We start from the raw sequence: 24,354 nt of genomic DNA, 5'->3' as shown, positions 1-24,354 counted from the left end.
TATTTAAAAATACAGAAAATATAACTACTAGGTAACTAATTATTTTGGCCTAGCATTTGAACTTTCATTATGTGTAAACATCCAGGATATTCAGTTACCTGGGATTGACAGTGATAAATGCTATTAAGTTTTCATATTCAAAGCTTATAAAATGATCCCAAGTCTCATATACAAAATCTAGGGATATTTTCATACCATTCATTTTTGGGGCCCAAGACTAAGAATTAAGATGCTTTGCTTACTCTTCATCAAAATGAACAATCTTGTTTAAAAAAAAAAAAATCATCACCAGGATATAATTTGCTTTGCATTAATTTACCTTGACATACATGGCAAAATAAAGGGTAATAAATGAAAAGTAGTTCCATAAAATGATTTATCTCAATGAATAAAAGAAGATAAATGGAAGTCATCTATTAACAGACTCAATTTAAGGTTCTAGAAAACTTAAAAACAACTCTAATACTTTTTAAAGACTTGACCCCTTCAAAGTATGGCACTATAAAATGAAAACTGCATGTCTCCCCACCTCTGCAAGGTTCATTTTAAGCCGTTATATCCTGCCTTTAACACGGAGAGGCCTGGCTGAGGTGTCAAGTAGGCCAAGCGCCCAGTAAAGGGGTAGGGCTACTGTACCAATAAAACTTACTTGCTCTTTCGACCACTCCGTGAGTCCGCTGCTGATGAACTGGCATTCTGTGTTAATGTTGTCATAAGTGCCGAAGATGATGAATAGCCAACTGTTTCCCTGGCCATTGAAAATTCTTTTCCCAGCTGAAAGTCATTATTCTTAAATGCTTCATAACTGGCTTTTAAACTGGATGTTCTTCGTCCCTCCTTCATCTTAAATAGACATTGATTGACAGCATCAATATATGTAAATATGTAGATTTTCTTTTTCAAGTATTACAAATTATAGTTTTATTTTGGTTTATCAAATATTAATTTATATTGTTTAAACTATTATTTTCATCGCTGGCCTTTAAGTGTTTTTTTTTTTTTTTTTGAGGTGGAGTTTCAATCTGTCACTTAGGCTGGAGTCTAGTGGCATGATTTTGGCTCACTGCAACCTCCACCTCTCAGGTTCAAGCAATTCTCCTGCATAGCCTCCCGAGTAGCTGGGATTACAGGCACCCACCATCCACCCAGCTAATTTTTTTGTATTTTTAGTAGAGATGGGGTTTTACCATGTTGACCAGGCTAGTTTTGAACTCCTGACCTCAAGTGATCCACCTGCCTCGGCCTCCCAAAGAGCTGGGATTACAGGTGTGAGTCACTGAGCCCGGCCTAACCTTTTTTACGAAAAGATTTAAAATAAGATTTTACAGTTAGAATATAAACTATGTGATGGGCGACTTCTTAATTTGGAATACAGACAAACTATACAGAAGTGAACAAACTCAAGATGACCTAAGTCCAAGGCTACATAGGAAGCCGTGGAACTGGCAGAAGGAACAAAGAACTATGCTAGCACGTGCTGTGGACAGCAGTCAAGAACACGGGCAACATGAGCAGTTATTGTGAGAAGGGTCTGCATATAATCTGCATGATAAACCTATTTTTTAGTTTTCATTATCAATCAGGTAATTCCTCTGTATTATTTCATTAAATAAAATTTCAGATACCATGAACCCATGACTTAAAAATGAAACTATACAATGTTAGAAAACTATTTGTTCACATCCAGTTATTTCTATTAGGTTTCCAATGATTCCGACAAAATGTAACATTTTGTCTCTAAACCCTTTACTTTTTACCTGAGCTGTTGCCTGAACTGCTTGAGCAGCTGCCATGGTAATTGCCCCTGCACCAGTTCCTGTAGATAACGAGCCAATGTTATAGGATCCCAGAGGTTGGGAGGAATTCACATTGTAGGCATTGTTAGAAGAGGCTGTGGAATTGTTATTTCGACAACCTGTGTAGATGTAAAAAAGAAATAAAAATAGTTGCAGAGAACATAATGCCAGTGAGTCTAAATTACATTATTTCCCAACACAGACATAAAATTATTAAAATTTGTCATGTCACTTGTACATTAAGTCAACTGAATAATGTATCTGGTTTTCCTTTTTCTTCTTTCTCAATATGTATAATTTAACCAGGTAGAGAAACTGTACGATTCATTAATCCTGAAAGATTTTATTTCCCCTTATTCCAACACAAACAAACAAAGCAATCGTATTTAAGAAAATTAACTTACCTAGTGTATTTTCCTTAGAGGCATCTGACGTAAGGGTGGATAGAAGAGCTTCAGATTTAAACTTCTTTTCAGGAATATGATCTGTTGTCGTATGGTGAGAAGTTGGATTATATTTCCTTTCTAAATATAAATAAAGAATTCACGTGTTTTTAAATTTTAGAGAACTATGGACAAGGCATAATACTTATATCCAGCTATAATGTGAAACAGTATGATCTGGGTTCCTCATAAAATACAGAACATGATGCTTCCTCAGAAGCCAGGACAAGCAGAACTCTGTGTCACATGTTTATTAAGAGTAGACTTCTCCACCATTTAAAAAACTTCAGTAGCGAAGTACTAAAGATAACTCAAGATACACCATGGGCTCACATACAATGTGAGGGAAACTTTGTTTTCAAAACATCATCTACCACTTAGAATAGTGTTCAGTCAACTATCTTTTCCCACCAAATTGATGTGTCAAAAGAAGCACTGGTACAGTCATTTTTTGACTGTATCAATTAGCCAGCAGTCATCTGACTAACAATTCATCCACTCACTGACTTACCAACCATTCAGACTTAATTATACGCCAAACATTAGGTTAAGCACTGGAGAAGCAAGGATAAAAAAGACAAAGGGCCTATTACAAAATAGTTTATTGTTTGGCTCAGTTGAAAAGCTCCCTAAGGAGAACTCTCAGTTGAAAAGTTCCCTAAGGAGAATCAGGTATGTGTATGAAGGGAATATATGTTATTAGAATATATGCTTAGCTCCCTAAGGAGAATCAGGTATGAGTATGAAGGGAATACATGTTATTAGAATATATGCTTAGCTCCCTAAGGAGAATCAAGTATGTGTATGAAGGGAATATATGTTATTGGAGTATATGCTTAGCTCCCTAAGGAGAATGAGGTATGTATATGAAGGGAATATATGCTATTAGTACTATACATTCTCCCTCTACACATTTAAGAGAAAACAGAATACTCATTTCCGAATCACCTATGCTCTCCTCAAGGAAAAAGATAAGTCTGCCAGTACTTCAATTAAAAAAAAAAAAAAAGAAGGGATTTACTTCTCAATTGGTTGTGTAGAGTTAAAAAAAGAGAACATACAGGTGATATAATAAGGTTTTCATTGTTTTTAAAACTTAGCTGCACTACACCAAACTTACTTTCCACTGGAGTATGTGAATGAGCATGGTGATTGTTCACCGGCTGTGAAGGAGTGTCTAATTCCAAAGATCCTAAAAGAAGAGAGGCACAGAGATACACCACCATTAAATGTCACCGCAGAACTTCACATGTCACTCAACTACAGGCAATGAGTTCCCTTACCCAGCAGAGGACTAGCAAGTTCTGATGCATATGCCTGTATTATTTTAGCCAGACATGTTAGAGGATCACCACTGTCCATCCCACACTGAGTATATCCTCTCTCTAAACAATAAGTTATCCCTTTCCCAATATTTACCTTAAGTACAATATGGCTCAAGGAATACTCGTGTCTAATTAGGGAATTCACCACAGTGGGTGGCATATAAATGAATGAATGGACATTGTAATCTCATTACTGGTAAGAGTCAATCTAGTTTTACTGACTTGAAGATGTTTTAATGGGAGATTCTAAAGTTCTATGTGATGGGGGACATTACTATATGAGAAAAAATTATTTGATTATTAAAATGACATTATGGTAATAAAGACTTCCTAAAAGAAGTTAGGGATTTGTTTGCAAAAAGTGAGGAATAGAATTTGTAACACCAAGCTTTAAAACACCTCTAAATAAATTTTTCTGGCTTTATTTTTGATCCCTTGAGATGAAATTATGGCAGGGCACAGGGTGGAGCAGTTTTTATAACTTGATCCAATTTTGTTTCATATGTCTGTGTCCTTAGAGAGGATGCTTTAGTAACCTTCCTGCAGTACTGAATAGGCATGAATTATCATTACTCACAGCTATCATCAGCATTTTTTAAAAATCAAAGCAGCTACAGAATTTTTAATTTTGTCTCAAAATACTTATTATCTTTATATAGGGTTCCTCCAGAAGAAAAGTATCACAAATAAATAGATGATTATCTAAAGTGATGCTTCTACTTTTGAACACAAAAATGCAACTATAGACAACAAGACAGATCTGTGATTGGCTTCCCTAGCTGACTTCTAGTGACTATATAGAGAGATACATAGATTGGCACTGTAAAGAAAACTTTCATCTGTGTGTAGAAACAGGTATATATTCTTGCTGTTGAAATGCATCAAGAAAAAATATGTTTGAAAGTTTTAATTAAATTCTAGTAGAAATTAGCCATAATACTAACTTGGTTCAATTAACATCCAGTGAGTGCCTACTCTATACCAAGTACCACACTAACTGCTTTTATGTATATTACCTATTTAGGTTGGAAGAAATGCTACATTAGTCAAGGAAACAGTGCTCACGCTTCCATTTTTGGGAAGACACACCAAAGAAGTGACAGGGGTAAGTTATAGCAGGAGATCAAATAGAGCCTTGCAAAGAAATATTAAAATGGTTTCTTGCTGATAAGGGAAAGAGGGAAACACTTCTTTAAGAAAAAGAGGTAGTGTTATGAAACCAATGGAATCTTTTTCAGTATATGCAGTTAAGGAAAAGCCATAAAACAATGCTTAAGAAACTAACAACCTTCCTCAAAGCTTAAGTGTATAAAAAGGCAGAGTAAAGTCAACATACTTAATGCAAGATGGTTGATTTGTGTCCCGATGGTTACGTTTCTTTAAATTTGTTCTCACCACTCAACTTACTAATATATGTGAATATAAAATGATTTAATATGTTATTTCATAAAGAGTGAGTGGATGATATCCTATATTATCTCTCTCAGTATCCATGACCCAAACATTTCCAACTGCTAGGGTCCAAGCTATCTGACCTGGATGCCACCATCCACTGAAGGGCAGGTTTCAAAAGCCTCTGTGAGACAAGGTCTTCTCAGTGATTTGCACATGTACTGTCCAATATTGATGGAAAACTGTAAATTTTACTTACGCCTCTCTAATATTTCTGTAATTCCAGCATTATCAGCTTCCAGCTCCATTTTAAACTTAGCCAGTTCCTGATCCAGCTTTCTCAAGTGTCGATCTACCTGTTTCAAAGAAGATCAAAGATAACCACCAAAATTTGGGACACTGTTAAAGTGTCAGTTTAATGAGGAAACCTAAATCTTTGTTTCTTTTAGTCAATCTGCTTAGTATCCTTGAGCAAGTCAATTAACCTATGCCTCAGAGGTTTTTAATCTATAAAATGAGGGTGCTAGGCTAAATAATCTCCGAAGTCTCCTTTAATAAATTTTAAGTTCTAAGACCCAGACTCTCAACTTGTTAGGAAATGTTCTATACTCCATTTTCAGAAGTAAGGACATGAAAATTAAAGCAAAACTGATTAGGGATTAGAGAATGGGAGGAGGGGATGGTGGAGGCTGGTCACTTTTCATAATACGCCCTGTGATTACTTAGAGCCTAATCTCCTCCTACTTATAAGGCCATCATCCACACTGTCACTGTCACACGATAAAAGCTATTATTTAGAATGATGAAAGATCCTCAGTCTACAAAGAAGTTCCTATATTCTATACATTTATTTCTCTAAGGCATGAGAGTGAATCATAATGCTTGTAAACACTTATGTGAAGAGGTGAAACAAAAGGGGTTGTTAGTCAGAAAACTCCATTCCTCAAAGGGCCTGGTTAAAATTATTTTATTTAAAATACAATTTCCCTAGTTAATGTGGCAAAATTTTACTTTGTCACTGAGAGATCTTTTGACTAATTTCAGAAAATTGTATGACACCTCAAGCTAACAAAAAAGTCTTAATGTATTTTTTAGGCTTAATATTAAATTTTTTAATACTTTTTCAAACTACTTTGAAGTGAAACAAAAAAACACACAAATTCTTTGAAAAATATTCATGTCACATTATTGACAACATCCTTTTCCAAGTCTAGTTTCCCATTGGATTACTGCTAGAATTAGAAATAACTTTCTTACAGATATCAAAATGTGCTATGATACTGCATCAGGGCAACATTGTAAGTAAGGTTTAGAATTAAACCATGTATAACTAACATGAGGAAGAAGGAGAGAAAGGTAGCAAAACACAACGTGCATGGGTTAGATGCCTACGAAGAGCAGGTAATGTGCTTGGCGCATCAGATGACCTATCTTTTCTAACCCTCAAGCTGATCTTTTGAGGTTATTACTGTCTCTACTTTATAGGTGAAGAAATTAAGGCTCAGAGGGGTTACTTAAGTAATATGGCCAAAGTCATACAGCTAATGCATTACAGAAACCAAATTTAACTTTATTTGTAATGAATTGTGCTTTGCCATTTACCTGACATTGACCTCTGAACTTTCTGCATGCAGAAAACAACTGTTTTTTATTTTTTGAAAAACATCCTTCAGAATAATATAACTCAAGTATAAAAACTAGTAATACTGTCCTATTATTTGTATTTTATATATTAACAACAATCATTAGGGTGTTGGTTTGTGATTTTTCAATAATTGAAAGCCAGTTTTCCTTCCACCTTTACACACACATTACTTTTCAGAGTTCTAGAATATTTAAAAACCTGTATCATCACATATTATGGATCCTTGCTCCTATTCAAAGAATCTGCAGGTAATTGAGCATCCTTTAATGGAACCTCCCTTCCAATAATAGTGCGAACACAGACGTCTGTTATTTGAGCATACCTCTTTCATTGTCAAAATTTAATCTCAAGGGAAATCAGAAAAAATATTCATATTTAGGTTCCAAGACCGCTAATGCAATGAAAACACTCCACTGCTTTTTGTACCTACAATTATACTAATAATAAATATTGAGCTATTATGTGCTTGGTGCTGGATTAAATGAAGGATATATGAAGAATGGAAGAGAATTGTTGCCTTTATAGGAATTAGAATTTAGCTGACAAATCAAGATTTACATATGATTTTTAATATAATAAGGGATAAAAATATAGTCTAGATGTCACAAATAAGCAACAGTTCAAAAAGAGTCAAAAGTTGTACATAAAAAAATAACACTGGTAGACACAAAGGAGGTATGAATTAGTTAGACAGTGAAGAAGGATTGTACTCAAATAGAGGGAAAAAAGGAATCACAATAAAAAATGTATAGAGACAGAAAGACAATATGCTTAGAGAAAAACAAAGTATGATGTAGCGTGTAATATGTATATAAAGCACAGTGAGCAAGAATGTTAGGTTGAGGGGGTAGGGTTAGGGTGAGATAAAGACTTTTCTTTTTCATACCATATACATTACTCTAACTCACTTCACCTCTGCATTTAAGGATTGTTTCATTTTATTAAATATATTGATAAAGTTCATTACATATGAAAATGTGAAAAATAATGACGAGACTTTCAATACTAGATAGCTCAGAAAAGGCACTAGAACTTAAAGGGTTAATAACTCTAAAAACCAAATTCATAGTTAAAATAAACAAAGACAGAAAAGCCTTAACCACTTGTGGTAGGCAGCTTTAAAAGACGGCTTCCAGTCATTCTCACTTCCTCATATGTAAAAGAGATTATGAACTGATTATTATTATAAACAATTATTAGGCAATGAGAATTATTTTTCTATTTATCACTGCTGTACTAAATCAAATTTGAAGTTGGAAAGTACCACTGACCACAAGAATTAACTTAAGCTATAAAGCACTAGTATATTTAAACAATATTAAACAGCAATAATAAGAGCTGCGAACTTGCCTCAAATCCATCATGTGCATTCCCTCAACCTACATGATTCTGAACGGTTAAAGCACTTCTTACAGCTGATCACCATGTTGTCCCCATAGGCATCAAGCAAAGCAAGGACCTAAGTTACCTCACCCTTCCACAAACATCTGCTTTCATAACACTGATTTACTATAGTAAAGAGGGTACTGATCCAGTTGAGAGATTTTTCCATTAGCCACAGATTCCTAAGACAGGGCTAACTACAGAGTCTAATTATTCATTTTTTTCCCAGTTAATGTCAACAAGTGCTATAAACAAAGTTTCCCTGCCCTATAACCCCAAATTTTATATCTACAACCCCAAATCATAACAGCTTTAAGTTTAAACTCCTATAATTTTTCTAGCCTCTTTAAAGACAAAGGATATTCTAGCAACATTACTTGTTAACATACTCATGATCACAGCAAATTTAAGTCATACTTGGCCCCTCTGCACAAAAAAAAAACAACAAATCCTTCATCCTATATTTGCATAGAGCTGTAATCTGTGACTCTTTCTTTTTTGATTCTCTGGTTTTCCAATATTCAAATTTTAAAGTGTATCACGAATGGACCCAAACACAACTAAATACAGCTTTTTTAAAGTCTCTACATGATCTACTGCTTCCAATACAATCAATTTATAAAATTTAGATTTCTAGCTTGCCCTTTCGAAATAGGCAATCAAGTCTGTTCCATTCTAAGTTGAAATTGACAGCAGTAAGTTAAATTTCTATCCATGAAAGGGTCTGGTAATAGCGAGTAAGGAGGGTAAATTGGGGAAGAAAAAGAAACCATGATGGCAAAGTATTTCTCAGATGATAGGTCATGAAAATGATTCTTTATATCTCTAAATTACATTTAAACTAGATGAAAATGTGACCTATCGTTATGCTGAAACAAATACTTGAGAGGCTTTAGCATACAACTTTGTCTAATCATCTTCCTGAAAGACAATAAAGACAGGACAGAAATCAAAAGGTCAAACTCACATAATATATTTCCTTAATTAGAGTATCAGATGAAAACTCTCAAATTTATAGGTAAAATGTGCATCTGAAATATAATCATCTCAGGAACAGGCCAGGATATAAAAAAAGAAGCAAGTTCAAGGGTATTGAGCACTGCAAGAGACTGCTAAAATCATTCAAGCATCAACTAAAAGCTCAAATTTTATCAGAGTATGTATAAATCAACTTTATTAGGTATTGCAATCTAATACATCCTTATGACAGTGACATCTGGCTGAGAAACACAAATAAGTGTTTAACGACTATTTATGAGTATCAGGTTTCTGGAAGAAAATTATTTTAACAGGATAGATTTTGTGTGTGTTAGTCAAATTTCACTAAAATGGCTACTAAAATAAACTGTCAGTTTTACCGGACCCCTAAAACAAATTTCTTCATTTGTTGATAATACATAGTTTGGTTTATTCCTTAATAAATGAGGTGACCAGTGCAGTGATGGTCATAGAAAAAAAAAAAAAAGTTTACTACTGGTTTAAAAGTAAATAAAATATTTCAATGAAAAAGATACAACGCAATGCAGTGCCATATAAAACACTGAGGGACAAAATCAAACACAATTACATACTATGGTGACGTACCATAAATTCTGTAAAAGTAATATATGCTTGTCTAAAATTCCTATAATATAATGTTTAAGCAAAGGCATACATACACAAAATCTCCTTTAAGGTCTATACTGCATGCCTCTGTTTAAAGTCCTTCACGGGCTTTCCACTGCTTTAGACTAAGAATCACTCTCCTCCTAGATTGGCTCGCAAGGCCCCCATACCTTAGTTCCTGCCTGCTTCCTTTCACGCTGCTCCTTTCCCATTACAGACCACAGACCAACCACCCCGGCCTCTCTCTTGGTTCAACATGCCAAGTCTTTTCCACTCCAGACTTCGCACTTGGTATATCACGTGCCTGAAACATTATTCCCTTAGCTTTTCCAACAGGTGGTTCTTTCTCATTTTCCAAGTACCACCTCAAATGTCATTTCCTTAGACTACATTCTGAACAGCCTTCACCAGTTATTCACTTTTCTCTCCCTTTCTCCCCCTTCCTCTCTCCTTTCCACAATGTTTATTTCCTCCTGTGTACTTATCAAAATCTAAAATAGTCTTTATTTAATAGTTTGCCAGGCCGGGCGCGGTGGCTCACACCTGTAATCCCAGCACTTTGGGAAGCTGAGGTGGGCAGATCACCTGAGGTCAGGAGTTCGAGACAGCCTGGCCAACATGGTGAAATGTCATCTCTACTAAAAACACAAAAATTAGCTGGGTGTGGTGGTGCATGCCTGTAATCCCAGCTACTGGCTGTGGCAAGAGAATCACTTGAACCCGGGGGGCGGAGGTTGCAGTGAGCTGAGATCGCGCCATTGCACTCCAGCCTGGGCAAAAAGAGTGAAACTCTGTCTCAAAAAACAAACAAACAAAAAAAAAACATTTTGCCTCAGCATTGTCTGTGTCATTATTGCCCACCTGCTACCTGTGACTGCTCATAGCTGGAGCTCTATAAACACTTGCTGAATGAATGAAAGTCATACTCTTCCACGTCATACTCTCCCACTATATAAAGTTGTACAAATACAAGTATATCACTGTTTTTTGGGTAAAATATATCAGAACAGAATTTACTGTAGTTTTACATTTACATTATGTCCCATCCACTCCCCTCTAAAGCAGACTAGTAGTCTCAGTTCTCAAATGTTATATTTTATACGAATGTCATTTCTATTATTTATCCACTTACATTTGGATGTTTACTATTGTTATTTCAGGGAGAATAACTAATTTGACAGGGTAACTCCATTTAGTGACCTCCCAATTGAACAAGTCAGTAATTCCCTTATATCTGACTCTAATTACATGTAAGGGTAATAATGTAAATTTCTTTCCCTCAAGCATAAAGTGCCCAAATATTACAAGACGCTGTGTTGAGATGTGCTACACAAAGCACAAGTTTTCCAGGAAGGTACATAATTGTTTTCGACATTTTGGTACTTACGTATTCATAAGTGATGTTAGTATTTTACTTATATTTGTAGTATCAAATTAGTAAGTTTTCCTCTTAAACATATTTCATCTAAAAATTTACTTACTATGCAGGTATTGTAAAAATCGTGAAGGCATGAAAGAGATGACTAAGGTTTGGAAGACACTGGATTAGATTACCTTGGAAACCTTTGTCTTTCTCTTCATTGTTCACTTAATCTACTATGTCAGGCTCTTGGGGTACAGAATGACCAAAAACCTCACCTACCCTCAGACCCCTTGGTCAGGAGAGCTAATATTTTTTATTTTATTAAAAAAAAAAAAAAAAAAAGGCCAGGTGCGGTGGCTCACGCCTGTAATCTCAGTGCTTTGGGAGGCCGAGGTGGGTGAATCACCTGAGGTCAGGAGTTTGAGACCAGCCTGACCAACATGGTGAAACCCTGTCTCTACTAAATATACAAAAATTAGCTAGGGGTGGTGGTGCACGCCTGTAATCCTAGCTCCTCAGGAGAATGAGGGAAGAGAATTGCTTGAACCCGAGAGGCGGAGGTTGTAGTGAGCTGAGATTGCGCCATTGGACTCCAGCCTGGGCGCAAGCGCAAAACTCCATCTCAAAAAAAAAAAAGATTTTTTTAGGGAATATGTTAACTGGAGGTCCAATATTTTCATTACTTTGAATAGTAAAATTTACTTCACTGTTTAATAAATCTGTTTTTTCATTAAAGGGAGGCTCTTTTAAAACAAACAAATTAAAACTAGTAAGGAAAAAGTATTATAAAGTTGAAGATATTTTTAGTTAAAATGCTCAAAACATACATATTACTTATTACTATAAGTTTTTATTGCAAAAAATATTCCCTTTACTGAATGCTCATCTGCAAATCCTGTTTTACAAGAACTTTCAAAATGAACTTATGTATCAGAAAAGGAAATCTATCCAAATTGAAGACAGTAACAAAATTATGAGAGCAATTTAGTAAGAGGGAAACCAAAAAGATTTGAGCAAAGAAAAGGATCATAAAATTGGGTGTTTTGTCTCTCAAAGTGATGCTATAAAGGAAACTAATTTCACCTGAATTATATATTACTTCTTGAAGTCATGCCTTGAAAAGTAGTAGCTATTGTATACTGCAGTCTGTCCTCGTCTGTCCATCAAAACCGAACCAATCTCAGCATACTCTAGTACCCTGGAGAAACTGCTTCCCAAGGAAAATACATCTCCACCAACAATAGCAGCATTAAACTCTCTCACCAAGACTCCTAACTTGGGGGTCATGTTAGTGCTTTTTCTTCTCTATTAACATATTCAGGTGATTTTTGCTCAACAAATATTTACTGAAGAACAGCTATGTTAGGTTCTGAAGACACTAAAATAAAAATACACAGTTCCTGACATTTATACTAGGGAAGACAAACACAAAAGCAAAGGTAAATGTATAATTACAATGTTATTTGATCAATAATAACATCACTTGAGTAAGACTGATTTGGAGGCTGACATGTCTGAGGACAGGGTAAAGCACAAACTGCTAATTAGCTGCATAGTTTCTATTCTCCCCTTCTTTCTGACAGAACTTCACCTATCTGGGGTAATCATGTAGCTAGAGGGAGCCAATAAGATATAAGATGGCAGTAAGTAAGATTTTCAGGAAGACTCCTTCAAAGAGCTGACTAAACTACAAAATGTACCCTTCTGAGTAATCCCCTACTGCAAGTCTTCTTCCTGTCCAGAATGGATGGTGGAACAGATTAGAAGCAGCCTGGGACAGTGATTGCATTGGGGTGGCCATACAAACCCTGGTCTGCCTCCTCCAACAGGTATTTTACATGCGGGAAAAATAAATGCATTTGTAAATACCACTCTTACATGCCTTTCCTGTCATAAGCTGTCAAATATCTTCTCCTAGATATAAATGATATGAATATCAAGGTTATCAAGACTATGTTAATAAAGAGGCATGTGTAGGATTATGAAGGATAGGGAAAAGGTTACCAAGCAAACAGGAAAAAGAAACTCATCCCAGTCAGGAAGAGTCATGCAGACACAGTATATTCACCACGGTCGGGCACATGGATGGTGGTGAGGGACAGAGGACAACAAAGAGATGCAGTTAGAGATCTGGCAGAAACCAAATCAAGAACTTTCTACATGGCATGATCAAACAAGTCAGTAGCAAAATGCTTAAGAATTTCAGGCTGGGTGCAGTGGCCCACACCTGTGATCCCAGCACTGTGGGAGGTTCAAGACCAACCCTGAGGGCAACACAGGAAGCCCTCATCTCTACAAAAAATACAAAAATTAGCCAGGCATAGCGGCAAGTGTCTGTAGTACGAGCACCTGGGAAGCCTGAGCCTGGGAGGCGGAACTTGCAGTGACCTGAGATTGTGCCACTGCACTCCAGCCTGGCTAACAGAGCAAGGCTCTGCCTCAAAAAAAAAAAACAAAAAAAGAAAAAAAAATTAACAAGGAGACAGAACGCTTAAATGTATATTTTAGGAAAACAGTGATAAATCAAAGGCAGAAAAACCATTTAGAAAAGCTATTATAGTTGGGTGAGAGATAAAGAGTACTTGAGGGGATAGACACTAGAAAATGACATAAGGGAATTTTCTAGGGTGAATGACAATGTTCTATATCTTGATTGGGGTACTGGTCTGTCAAAATGTCAATTGTACACTTAGGACATGTACATATATTATCTATAATTACATTTCTTTTTTAAGTACTTGAACTACAGTAATGGTGAAGAAAGGACAATTAGAGGTATTTATAAAGTAAAATGAACAACACATGGTGATTAACTAAATGTGAGGAAGTTAGTGACAAGGAGTATAGGGTGACTTTCAGTGCCCTAATCTGAATGACTACAAGGTCAGTGCCCCATCTGAGATTTAGAAACAAAAAGTTGGTGGTGGGACAGGAAAGGGTAGTTAGAGAAGAAAAAGGAGATGCTTTGAGTTTTAAATTTCAAAACACTGAGTTCTAGGGTCTGGGAATATTCAGATAAGATTAAAATACTCAAAAGAAACAGCTTGGGCTTGGATTAATTAAGGAATAATTAATGTATAATTGTTAACACTAACAGAACACATGGAATGGTAATAGAGGAGTGTTTCTCAACTTGGGTGGTGTACAAAGGTTGGGGATAAAACTGGCATTTGAAAGAACAGGTCTTTAGTGTGTGGAATTTGGTCTTCCTGGCCCTCTTGGCAGGTAGAAGAGGGGAAGAGAATCACCTTCATGTAAGAACCACTTGAAGAGTAAGAAACCAAGTAGGTCAAGGATAGAACCCTGAGGAACACCATCATTATAGGCTGAATCCAAGAAGGAGACTAAGGAAGGACACAAAGGTGGGAGCATCCAGAGCAGGCAGTCACATGGTAATACATGATCAAGAATGGCAAGACAAAATGAATAGCAATAAGCATTAAATTTACCAATACTGTCAGCTAAAAAGAAGTGAAGCTGTCTGATGAATTTAGCAATAAAGAATTTACGAAATGAAATTAGAGGGTTGGTAAATAGAACCCCAACTGCCATAAATTTAGGAATAAATCAAAGGTAAGGGAGTGTCCAAGAGTCTGAATGAGAAACCACAGACTACACTGGCTAAAGCAGAGTCATGGTCACGACAGGATTTATATTAGATTGTCTGGGTTCTTTTTAAATATGAGGAAGACTTGAGCATGTTAAAATGCTGTGGTATAGAAGCCAATAGAAAGAAAAGAGGCTTAAGATTAAAAAGAGAAGGCATAAGTGATGAAGCAAAAATGCAGCAAGTAAAAACATGCCCTAAGGCAGCAGCAATGTGGAAGGTACCTCTAAGAAAAGAGATTAAGAGTTCAACCAGTCTCTTGATTGAACAGGAAAGGGCTGATAAAATAGGAAGAAATGAAATGTAGATGCAAGAAGTATCAGAGGTAGGGCAGTTCCAAGTGATGATCAGGTTCAGTCTGTGGCAACTGAAGTGGATTAGTATTTACAAAAGCCAAAGAAGTAGATGGCTAGGTAGTATAAGATGATTTCAACAGAGAACTGTGAACCAGATGCCAGTTTTTCAATCTGAGACTCACCTAGAAGCCATTAAATTATAGGGCAACTGAGATGATTATCACTAAGTCTGAAAGAGAAGGGATTTTTTATATTAAGGATATAATGCTCACCTGAAATAGGATTAAAGTATTTAAAAAGAAAGGCAGGGAGGGAGAAAGGGAAAAAGAAAAAATAAAAAGGAAGAGGGTAGAGCAAAGGAGGGTGCAGAAAAAAGGGGTGGGGGAAGAAAAAGAAGACAAAAAGAAGCCTCAGAGATACCAGGGGAGTGAGAGACAGCAGCTTCAGCTTGGCAGAGTTGAAAGGGAAGCAGTGGCTTCAGGAAACTAGAAAATTCCAGTTCAGGAAATGAGTTGGACTGAGTTCTCAAAGAAGGAGCAAATCCTACTATCTGCCAAACTAATAGCATTATATGTATTTTAATGCAAACCCTCCAGTAAGGTATAAATTAATATTGCTTTTTTACAGCAGGAAACTGAGGTTCAAGATTAAGTAACTTTTCCAAAGTCATGGTGTCAAATGGCTGAGCTAGGGTTTGAACTCACGTCTGCATGGATCCATTATGGACACCTGCTTTCGGTTACACTTATGTTTTATTAAATTTACTACCTCGCCTTTATAATTTCACTCTCTAGCCTTGGTAATCTATCCCTTCTCAATTAATTTCTGAATTTGTACTTTCCTTCTGTTTATGTCATTATCTCTGAGTGAAATGCTTTCCCCTCAATACAATACCTAATTCAGCACCCCGACTTTCTAAACAAACTCTGTTCAAAACTCTTCCTATATCCTCTAAGAAATCATTAAGTAACTCTGCATGACTTACTTCAATGTTTTTTAGCAGACACCCCTTAATATTCAACTGTGTTAATGTTTATTACATGTTTCTGTATAGGTTCTCCATTTTAGTTTGCAGGTATGTCTGCCCCACTACAGTAGTTTACAGACACCTTGAGGACAAAAGCCATTTCTAGTATTTACTTTTTTTTTGAGATGGAGTCTTGCTCTGTCGCCCAGGCTGGAGTGCAGTGGCCGGATCTCGGCTCACTGCAAGCTCCGCCTCCTGGGTTCATGCCATTCTCCTGCCTCCCGAGTAGCTGGGACTACAGGCACCCGCCACCACGCCCAGCTAATTTTTTTGTATTTTTAGTAGAGACAGGGTTTCACCATGTTTGCCAGGATGGTCACCATCTCCTGACCTCGTGATCTGCCCACCTCGGCCTCCCAAAGTGCTGGGATTACAGGTGTGAGCCACCGCACCCGGCCTAGTATTTGCTTCTTATTCCTCCATTATACCCAGGTACAACTCCCTTTTTTCAGGCACAGAGTGGATGAACAGTGTGGTTTATAAGTAAGAGATGAATACACACACACACATATTTAAAAAGCATATATTTATATTTTTTCTAAATACACAAAATATCTTTAGTAAAGGTCTAACAAGCAGTAAAACAACAAAAGAATAAACAAAACAAAGAATAGAACCAAAGAGCTTTATGAATTAAAAGGCAGGCAGTCTCTAAATAAGGACTGATACATACAGTCATTAAATATGAGGAAGAATGTTACTAAACAAATCAGTCTAGATTCAAATGTTAATGTCTTTTTCTAAGTTTATAGACATAATTAAAGACTGAAACAATTAAGAACTTTTTTTGTTTTCATTCTACAGTAAATCAAGCTACAGCCTATTCTACCTATCTTTAGGCAGTGTCTTTTATGAAATTTTTTCAGAATAACTGTATGAACAAAAGAGCCCAGGTTATTAGTGCCATTAAAATGTGTGTACTGCATAAAAACAACTAAACATTTTCCATGGCTCTACATGACACATGTTTTCAAGGTTGGTACAAGCATTTACAATTCACACCATATGTGGTGTTCACCTTTTCTCTTGTGTCTTGCTCACCAGTGACATTTCATTTACCCGTACTTGTTCAGTAATAAATCCGTACCCAGGAAAGACAACATGCGTATGAAATCTATACACTGAAGTTAGCCAAAAGTGAGCATGTTTTCTGCTTTAATTTACTTTAATGCAAAAACAGAAATGACTATTTCTTAAAGTATGTATTTTAGGAGAAGATGTTTCAAATGAAAAAGAACACCATAATTGCATCAATATGAGAAATAGTGAATATTCTATCTATCTTCTTGGTGTTTTCAATGTTTTAGAACTGCTGCTGTAAAAAAAGAATCTTGTTTGAAGTTTGTCATCTTGTATTGCGTAAACAACTGACACAGCTGTTACATACTATCTATTAACATCACTCACATAAACACTGATTCAAATGATTCTTCTTCATTTCAACCAGACTACCAACAACTCTTGTCAAGGCAGTCTTCTCAGGTGTATTTTACCACAGAAACAATCTCAAAATGATGTGTGAGGTAAGTAAACACACTACCTTAAGAAGACAAGGATTAGGAAAATAAAGTTAAACGTTAATTCTCGTTTAAAAAATATCTAACATCAGAAACCACCTTACCGCAGTGTAGACTTGCTAAAATGTACAGTTCTCACCACATTCACTAACACTGTGGACTCTGACTTTTCCACAAAGAAACCATAAAATAATGGACACTGAAATGTCAAATTAGATGTGATCAAGAGAGCAATACTTCAGTTTTAGTTGCTTCTTCCTACTACATTTAAGCCAATACAATTTAAGACATAATCTATTATCCAAGTACTTATGACACAGTATGCACATTACTTTTACTTACCAAGTCATATATCTGGTTTGCCAACTGAACCTTCTCATCTGCATCTTCCAAAGCTTTATAGTAGTCCTGAATGAAAACATTTTCATTTCAAAAATAAATTAATTCTTTAAAAATATTCGTATGCAGGACATACAACTGCATTTTCATTATCATACCTTGTTATCACAGTCATCCTACCTTAGTAATACAAAACCTGTTAGAGGTCAGGAATGGTGGCTCATGCCTGTAATCCCAACACTTCGGGAGGCCAAGGAGGACGGATGACTTGAGGTCAGGAGTTCAAGACCAGCCTGGCCAACATGGCAAAACCCCATCACTACTAAAAATACAAAAATTAGCCGGGCATGGTGGTGGGCGCCTGTAATCCCAGCTACTCAGGAGGCTGAGGCACAAGAATTGCTTGAACCCAGGAGCCAGAGGTTGCAGTGAGCTAAGATTGGGCCACTGCACTCTGGCCTGGACAACAGAGCGAGACTCTGTCTCAAAAAAACAAAAAACAAAACAAAACAATAACCTGTTAGAAATAGGGTGGATGGAAAAGGGTTAGATTTTATGCACAATGGCCAAGAGTAAAAGGGAGATGTTCAGAATTTCTAGAAAGGATATAATTAAAAGCAAATGCCATCGTAAGTCTAGAAAAAGTTATATGAGTTAACGAACAGTATTTAAAATAAAAAGTTAACTAAAATTTATCTAAGTTGTAGAGTACATTTGCATTCCATTAAAAAAAATTTGTTAAAGTTCAGCTATTGAAAGGATTCTGATCTGCATTTCCCTATTTTCCAGTTGTTCTTTAACTCCCACTTTAAAATAGGTATATATTCATACAACTCAATCTATATTTTAGATTTTGCCTCAACTTATTAAATTATTTTTTTTAAAAAGAGGGGGAAAGAAGATGATACTATGAATTTCCATGGGGTACTAGACTTTTCAGGGTATACTCAAGGTACACTCCACCAAAAATTTATTAGGTTAAAGAGATGATTAGTGACTTTGGGATGTGGCTATATCATGTCTATACTCACAAATACATGTCCCTCCAGGTTTCTTCCAAGCTAGGACCACTTCTGTTATAGAGTATCATTTTTTTTTTCCCCTAACAGAAATAATCTTCCCTCCATGTGGTAGAATAAATAACAACATTACTACTCAATTTGTAGTTTCCAAATTTCTTTTTTAATTGATCCCCTTTTTTTGGTTTTTTTTTTTTTTTTTTTTGAGACAGAGTCTTACTCTGTCACTCTGTTGCCCAGGCTGTAGCGCAGTGGCACGATCTAGGCTCACTGCAACCTCCACCTCCCGGGTTCAAGTGATTCTCCTGCCTCAGTTTGTCAAGTAGCTGGGATCCCAGGCACCCACTACCACGCCTGGCTAATTTTTGTATTTTTAGTAGAGACAGGGTTTCACCAGGTTGGCTAAGCTGGTCTCGAACTCCTGACCTCAGGTTATCCACCCGCCTCAGCTTCCCAAAGTGCTAGGATTATGGGTGTGAGGCACCAGGTCCGGCCTCTTAGTTGATCCTTGAACAATTCTATGAACACTGGGTTTCGGAAGGCATTATTACTCAGAAATATCAAGATTTAATGTCACACAGCTAAATAGCAGAGTCATGACCAAACTCAAGTCTTTTCAGTTGTTCTTCAAATGTATCCATCCCGGAATGAACTGGATCATATTTGTAAAGCAAACTTTGAGATGTGAGTGTATACTCACTCAGTTCTGGAAGAGAGCTATAACCACTATAAAACTAACAAAACCTCAAAGAATTCTATGTTTCCAGACCAATTCACGTGCAAATTTGGAGTTTTTAACTAAAAGGCTTTCTTAAGTTCCTTCTAACTTTTAAGATTTTGTTCTCTGTGGGCCCACTAATTCAGGTACCTAGCAATATATAAAATATTCTTCAAGGTCTGCTGATGTTTATTTACGCTAGTTTGTGGACAAAACTGGAATACAGTACTCCATCTCTGGAAATGACTCAACTTTAATTATACACAACTAGAATAAAACAAATAGAAAAAAATGTAACTTTTAAATGGTCTGTCACTTTCTAATAGTCACTAATTATTGAAACAATATTTTTAATTACCAAAATGCTTTAATGACTAAAAATCGCTATCTGAAGCTCTAAACCACACTAAATTATTTACATTCTAAAGAGTCATTGATAATATTCCCTTATTTTGATATCCAGATCACTATTTAATTTTGAAATATCTTTTTCAGAGGGTCCCAATATTTCTTGATAAATTATCCAAAGTGTCGCACATACTTTTTTGATGGATGCCATTTGTTCTTCTCTCCATTCAGGTTTATTTTTCTTTGCATTCATAAAGAATTCACTGACTCTTTGTTCTAGTTGATCCATTGCATCTATGACATAATAAAAAAATCATATTAAATGACCAAATTCATATACTAAATATACATGGTTTGATTTAGGGAGGGAAAAAATCTGACAATATATACTCTTTCACTTTGCCAGTAACTTAAATATGTTATGCTTTGATTATGTAAATATATAAAGCCTCAATTACCTTCCTTTAAAAAGTTACAATTTTCCTTATTGACAGATTATTTTTGTTTTTGTTATTTCAAAATTTTTTCCAATAGCCAAAGTAGAGTCAACAAAGTAGATCGGCTCTATCCTATAATTTTTGAGCAATACAGCCTTGGGGTCAAAAGCTATAGGTGTTAATCAGACAAATGTACCAAAACACAATGAAAACACCATTAGATAATCTTCACATTTCTTTTAACAAGAAAAAGTGATAAAAAGATTTGGTATATGGCATTAAACATCTCATCATGTCATATCCCAACTGAAAGTAGTAGGTGCAATCATTTAAACATTAATTCTAGATAAATTTTCCCCAAATTAAGTGCTAAGACTAATCATCTCATTGGATGTCTGCTTAAAAAAAAGGAAAAATTAATAAAAAGGATTCTGTTGTTACGTAAGTTGAGAAAAATCTTTTCATAGCATACTTCTTTTGGAGATTTTCAGTCCACAATAGCCTTTTAAAGACTCTGTGAAGTACTATGGTTAATTTTCAGTATCTTCCTTTGTTTAAATAAGCATTTCTGAATTTATTTGGCACACTGTTCTGTTAATCCATAATATCTATTAACTTCAGAAAATTCGTTACTGTAAAGAAATGCACGTTTAAAAACCCTGTAATATGTATTCTGTAAGCCCAAATTATGAGAATTTAAAATTTTAAACAAAATATAAAAATAAATTTAAAATAAGTTACCCTTTATTTAATGCCTACTTCGTATCAGATACTATAAATTCTAATCCATCTGTAATATTTTAAATCCTTAGATGATTCTCTTTTTATAGACAATGAAAGCCCCACACAAGTGGTAATACAGTCAGAGTCAATGAGTAAATTAGTAAAGCCCTAAAACAAACTCAGATCTATCTGACATCCATGTCTATGCTCAGTCCTGCAGAAAATACTTCTTCAGCAAATCTTTAGCATTTCGACTACACTAAAATTAAAATGAATTTGTGAGATAGCTGGAGAACCACACACACAATTCATACTTCATACCACAATCCACTGAACAGAAGGTGGCTTCCATGCCACCACTTTTTATTATGTGCCACCTGAAACTTACTGGAAAAATATACCCATAAACAAAGGGTATAGAAGTGGGTGTGTGGTCATGGGCAGAGAAGACAGGGGCAGTGAAAAGGACAGGTTCTTAGCTGCAGCAAGTGGTCCCTAAGCCACCTATTTATAGTCCTTGCTCTACGAAAGAGCAAAGTTAATTTGGGGAAAAAGTCACAGAGACTACCAAGCTATCACTGAAAGAAAAATAAATGTTCACTAACTGCTAAAATTTTTAGTACAGCACATAAGAAACTTTACAGTGAAATCTAATTTCTGTCACTCATTTTAACCAAGAAAATGACGATTCTGTTACAATTTAAAATGTATCTTATAATGTGTAACTAAGTTTTCAAAATTTGACATTCGCCAGGGTCTCTAAAGAGCTATATATAACCTGTGCTTCTATGCTCTCCACTCTTGAAAAACTGAATAGGATGAACTTTAAAATAAGTATAAATGCTGAAATCTAAGTTCGATACGAAAAGGCTCAAGACAACATCTCAACATTTATTATGCTGACGTGCACTGAAACATAGATAACTATCTCAATGACGGTAGAGAAATATTTTTTGCACAATCCTACATTCTAGAAAGGAATACACCTGTCCCAATGCCGCCTCCTCTTGCAACAGCCAGAAAAAAGTAGCATGGGAGAGAAGGAAAACGCGAGATTCAGGGCTGCCAGTTCTTTTTGACAACTCCTTATGCACCAGCGGAGTGAGCCAGAGGACAGTGAAAGAGCATTAGGCGCTAGCAGTGATGAAAAGCAAGTCTGGCACTGAACGCGCGCAGCCAACATGAAGAGCAGACGCGCCGACTTACTCTGCACCTGCAGGTCCATCTCGCGCATTTCCGTGAAGCGGTCCCGCAGATCCATAGGAAGCTGCTCAATCACTGTCAAAGGGAGAGTCCGTCAGAGGGGCGGGGCCAACGGCGAAATACGCGCTTACGTCACTGCGCGCGTGCGTCAGGGGGGTCGAGGGGGCCGGCAGCCCACAACGAGGCTGCCAGTTACCGTGAGAGAGAAACATCCCCCGCCGCCCCCTCCCTCCCGCCATCTCGCTGCCCGTCCACTCGCGCTCTTGCCCTCCCGCAGGTCCCACCGGCGGCCGCCGCCAGCGCCGCGCACTCACTTTCCAGATAGTCTTCTAGGTACAACATCGCGGCCCTTAGAGCTGAGGGAACAAGGGGGTCCAGGGGTTTATTTGTGTCACTCGCTGTCGCCGGAGTTTTGTCCCTTCCAATATGGCGCCTCCGCTAGCAGCACCCGCTCGACTCCGGCAAAAAAAAAAAAAGAGAAAAAAAAAAAAACCACTTTGGCGCCTGACGGCGCTTGCCTCACTGCCGCCCGGAACTGCTATTGGTTGGTTAAAGGAATGACGTAAGCCGGCCGGTGTTCGCCCCCGTGCCTTTGTGGGAAATGTAGTTTTCTTCCTGCTGAGCAAGGGTTGGCGCGCTGGCGGCTCCCCTCGTAGAAACTACCAATACCAGGCGCCATTGCAAACAGTGCGTAACAGAATCCGAAATGCGGTGCCTCTGTTTATTTGTTGATTTTTGCACAGAGAATGGCGGGAGTTGTGTGCGCCTGCATAACACAACTAGGAACAACTTTTCACCTGTTCTTTGCTGTGATTCCATGCCCCGGCGTTTGTGAGTCATGGGTTTCAAAAAGTGCCAGGCAAATAGCAAAGGTTCTAAACGCTAGAATAATCAGCAAAGTTCGGGGAATTTGGGTTACTTAAACTAGAACTCTCTGCTGGAACTTATCCTCATTATTCACTCCTAAAATATAAGAGAGACACCTGGTTGGCTTACGTCTAATTTTGAAATGGTTTATACTGAGACTGTGGAGTGAATATGCATTTCCCAGATTAAAAGATGCACAAATAGTGTCAATAGCCACTTACGTATTGTAGTTTGCAGTCCGTCTAATCGTCATTCTAATGTAATTGATCTATACATACAATGTGCACCCACAAATAATAGTAATAATAATAATCATCATCATAGTGAGCAGCCATGAATTACGAATGGAGCCTTCATTTCGAATAGGCTGTAATAGCAGTAACTTTATGTTGAGTAAATAGTCCATATTCGAGGTTGGTTGTCTTGGGCGTTCTTTTTCTACTTTTCGACGTCTCCCAGCGAAGGTTTTCCTGTGATATAGTTAGTACGTCCCTACTCAGTTTCTTTTTACATTGTTTTTATTAAAAACTCTTGCATTCAATAAATACTAGGTGTTGTTTTCCTCTCTTCTTAGCTCTTCGATTTTCTGGGGAAATTGTCATTAGTTGATAATTTATTTTTCATTTTGTGTTTTTCAGATTGCAGTTGAAACTGTGTGTGTGTGTTCCCTGCTTTCCTTCTCCATTACATACTCTTACTCAAGGTTTTCACTCATCTTAAGCAGGAAACTTCCCTGTCGTGAATGATGAATCATCATGAATCTCAACGGAACCTTACTTCGATCTGAATAAGAATTAGAATTTTTTAGTTTCTAGTTAATTTTTTCATTACTTGCATCTAAAATCAAGTACTTTCAATCTTTTTCTCCCTTCTTTTCCTTCTTTCTTCCTTTCCTCTTTCCCATGCTTCCTCCTTCTGGTTGCTTTTAAGATCTCTTTGACGTCTTTTTGCAGTTTTGCAGTGATCTAAGTCTAAATTCCTTTCTTATTCCCTTTTCTTTCCTTAAATTTTTAAAATTATGCTTAGGATTTGAGGGGATTCCCAAATTTCAGGATTGGTGTCTTGCAACAATTCTAGAAAATTTTCAACGATTGTCTTTTCAGTATTGCTTATTTCTCATTTTTTCCGTTAAGACTTACTCTCTTTATTCTCTTATTTATCTTAATCTTTCTTTTATATGTTTTATTTTAGAATTTTCAGAATTTTTCAGGTTTAGAAGTTCTATTTGGTTCTCTTTTCAAGCCATTTTCTAATTTATACAAATTATTTAGTCTGTATCTTGTTTCTGTTAAACCTAATAT

The 24,354-nt window shown here is 36.5% G+C and overlaps 1 protein-coding gene across 3 annotated transcripts in view; it reads right to left on the bottom strand.

The window, feature by feature from the left end:
- ING3 (inhibitor of growth family member 3) overlaps positions 1 to 22,678 on the bottom strand; it is a 28,191-nt gene extending 5,513 nt beyond the window's left edge. The window contains exons 1-9 of one of the 3 annotated variants that reach the window (XM_025380831.1): positions 22,501 to 22,678; positions 22,190 to 22,261; positions 20,017 to 20,117; positions 17,742 to 17,807; positions 5,216 to 5,312; positions 3,360 to 3,431; positions 2,201 to 2,320; positions 1,758 to 1,915; positions 650 to 843 (exon numbers count right to left, since the gene is read on the bottom strand). In XM_025380831.1, the coding sequence (XP_025236616.1) occupies positions 650 to 843; positions 1,758 to 1,915; positions 2,201 to 2,320; positions 3,360 to 3,431; positions 5,216 to 5,312; positions 17,742 to 17,807; positions 20,017 to 20,117; positions 22,190 to 22,261; positions 22,501 to 22,528 (908 nt within the window). In that variant the 5' untranslated portion in view covers positions 22,529 to 22,678. Of the gene's footprint in view, positions 1 to 649; positions 844 to 1,757; positions 1,916 to 2,200; positions 2,321 to 3,359; positions 3,432 to 5,215; positions 5,313 to 16,389; positions 17,198 to 17,741; positions 17,808 to 20,016; positions 20,118 to 22,189; positions 22,262 to 22,500 lie in introns of those variants that run through there. The other 2 variants (XM_025380833.1, XM_025380834.1) reach the window with 2 other exon arrangements.
- Between the last annotated feature and the right edge of the window lie 1,676 nt (positions 22,679 to 24,354).

This window comes from Theropithecus gelada, chromosome 3 (genome assembly GCF_003255815.1).
Source record: "Theropithecus gelada isolate Dixy chromosome 3, Tgel_1.0, whole genome shotgun sequence".
NCBI classification, from domain to species: domain Eukaryota; kingdom Metazoa; phylum Chordata; class Mammalia; order Primates; family Cercopithecidae; genus Theropithecus; species Theropithecus gelada.
The sequence above is the reverse complement of the archived record's forward strand: the minus strand, read 5'-3'. Positions and strand labels throughout refer to the sequence as shown.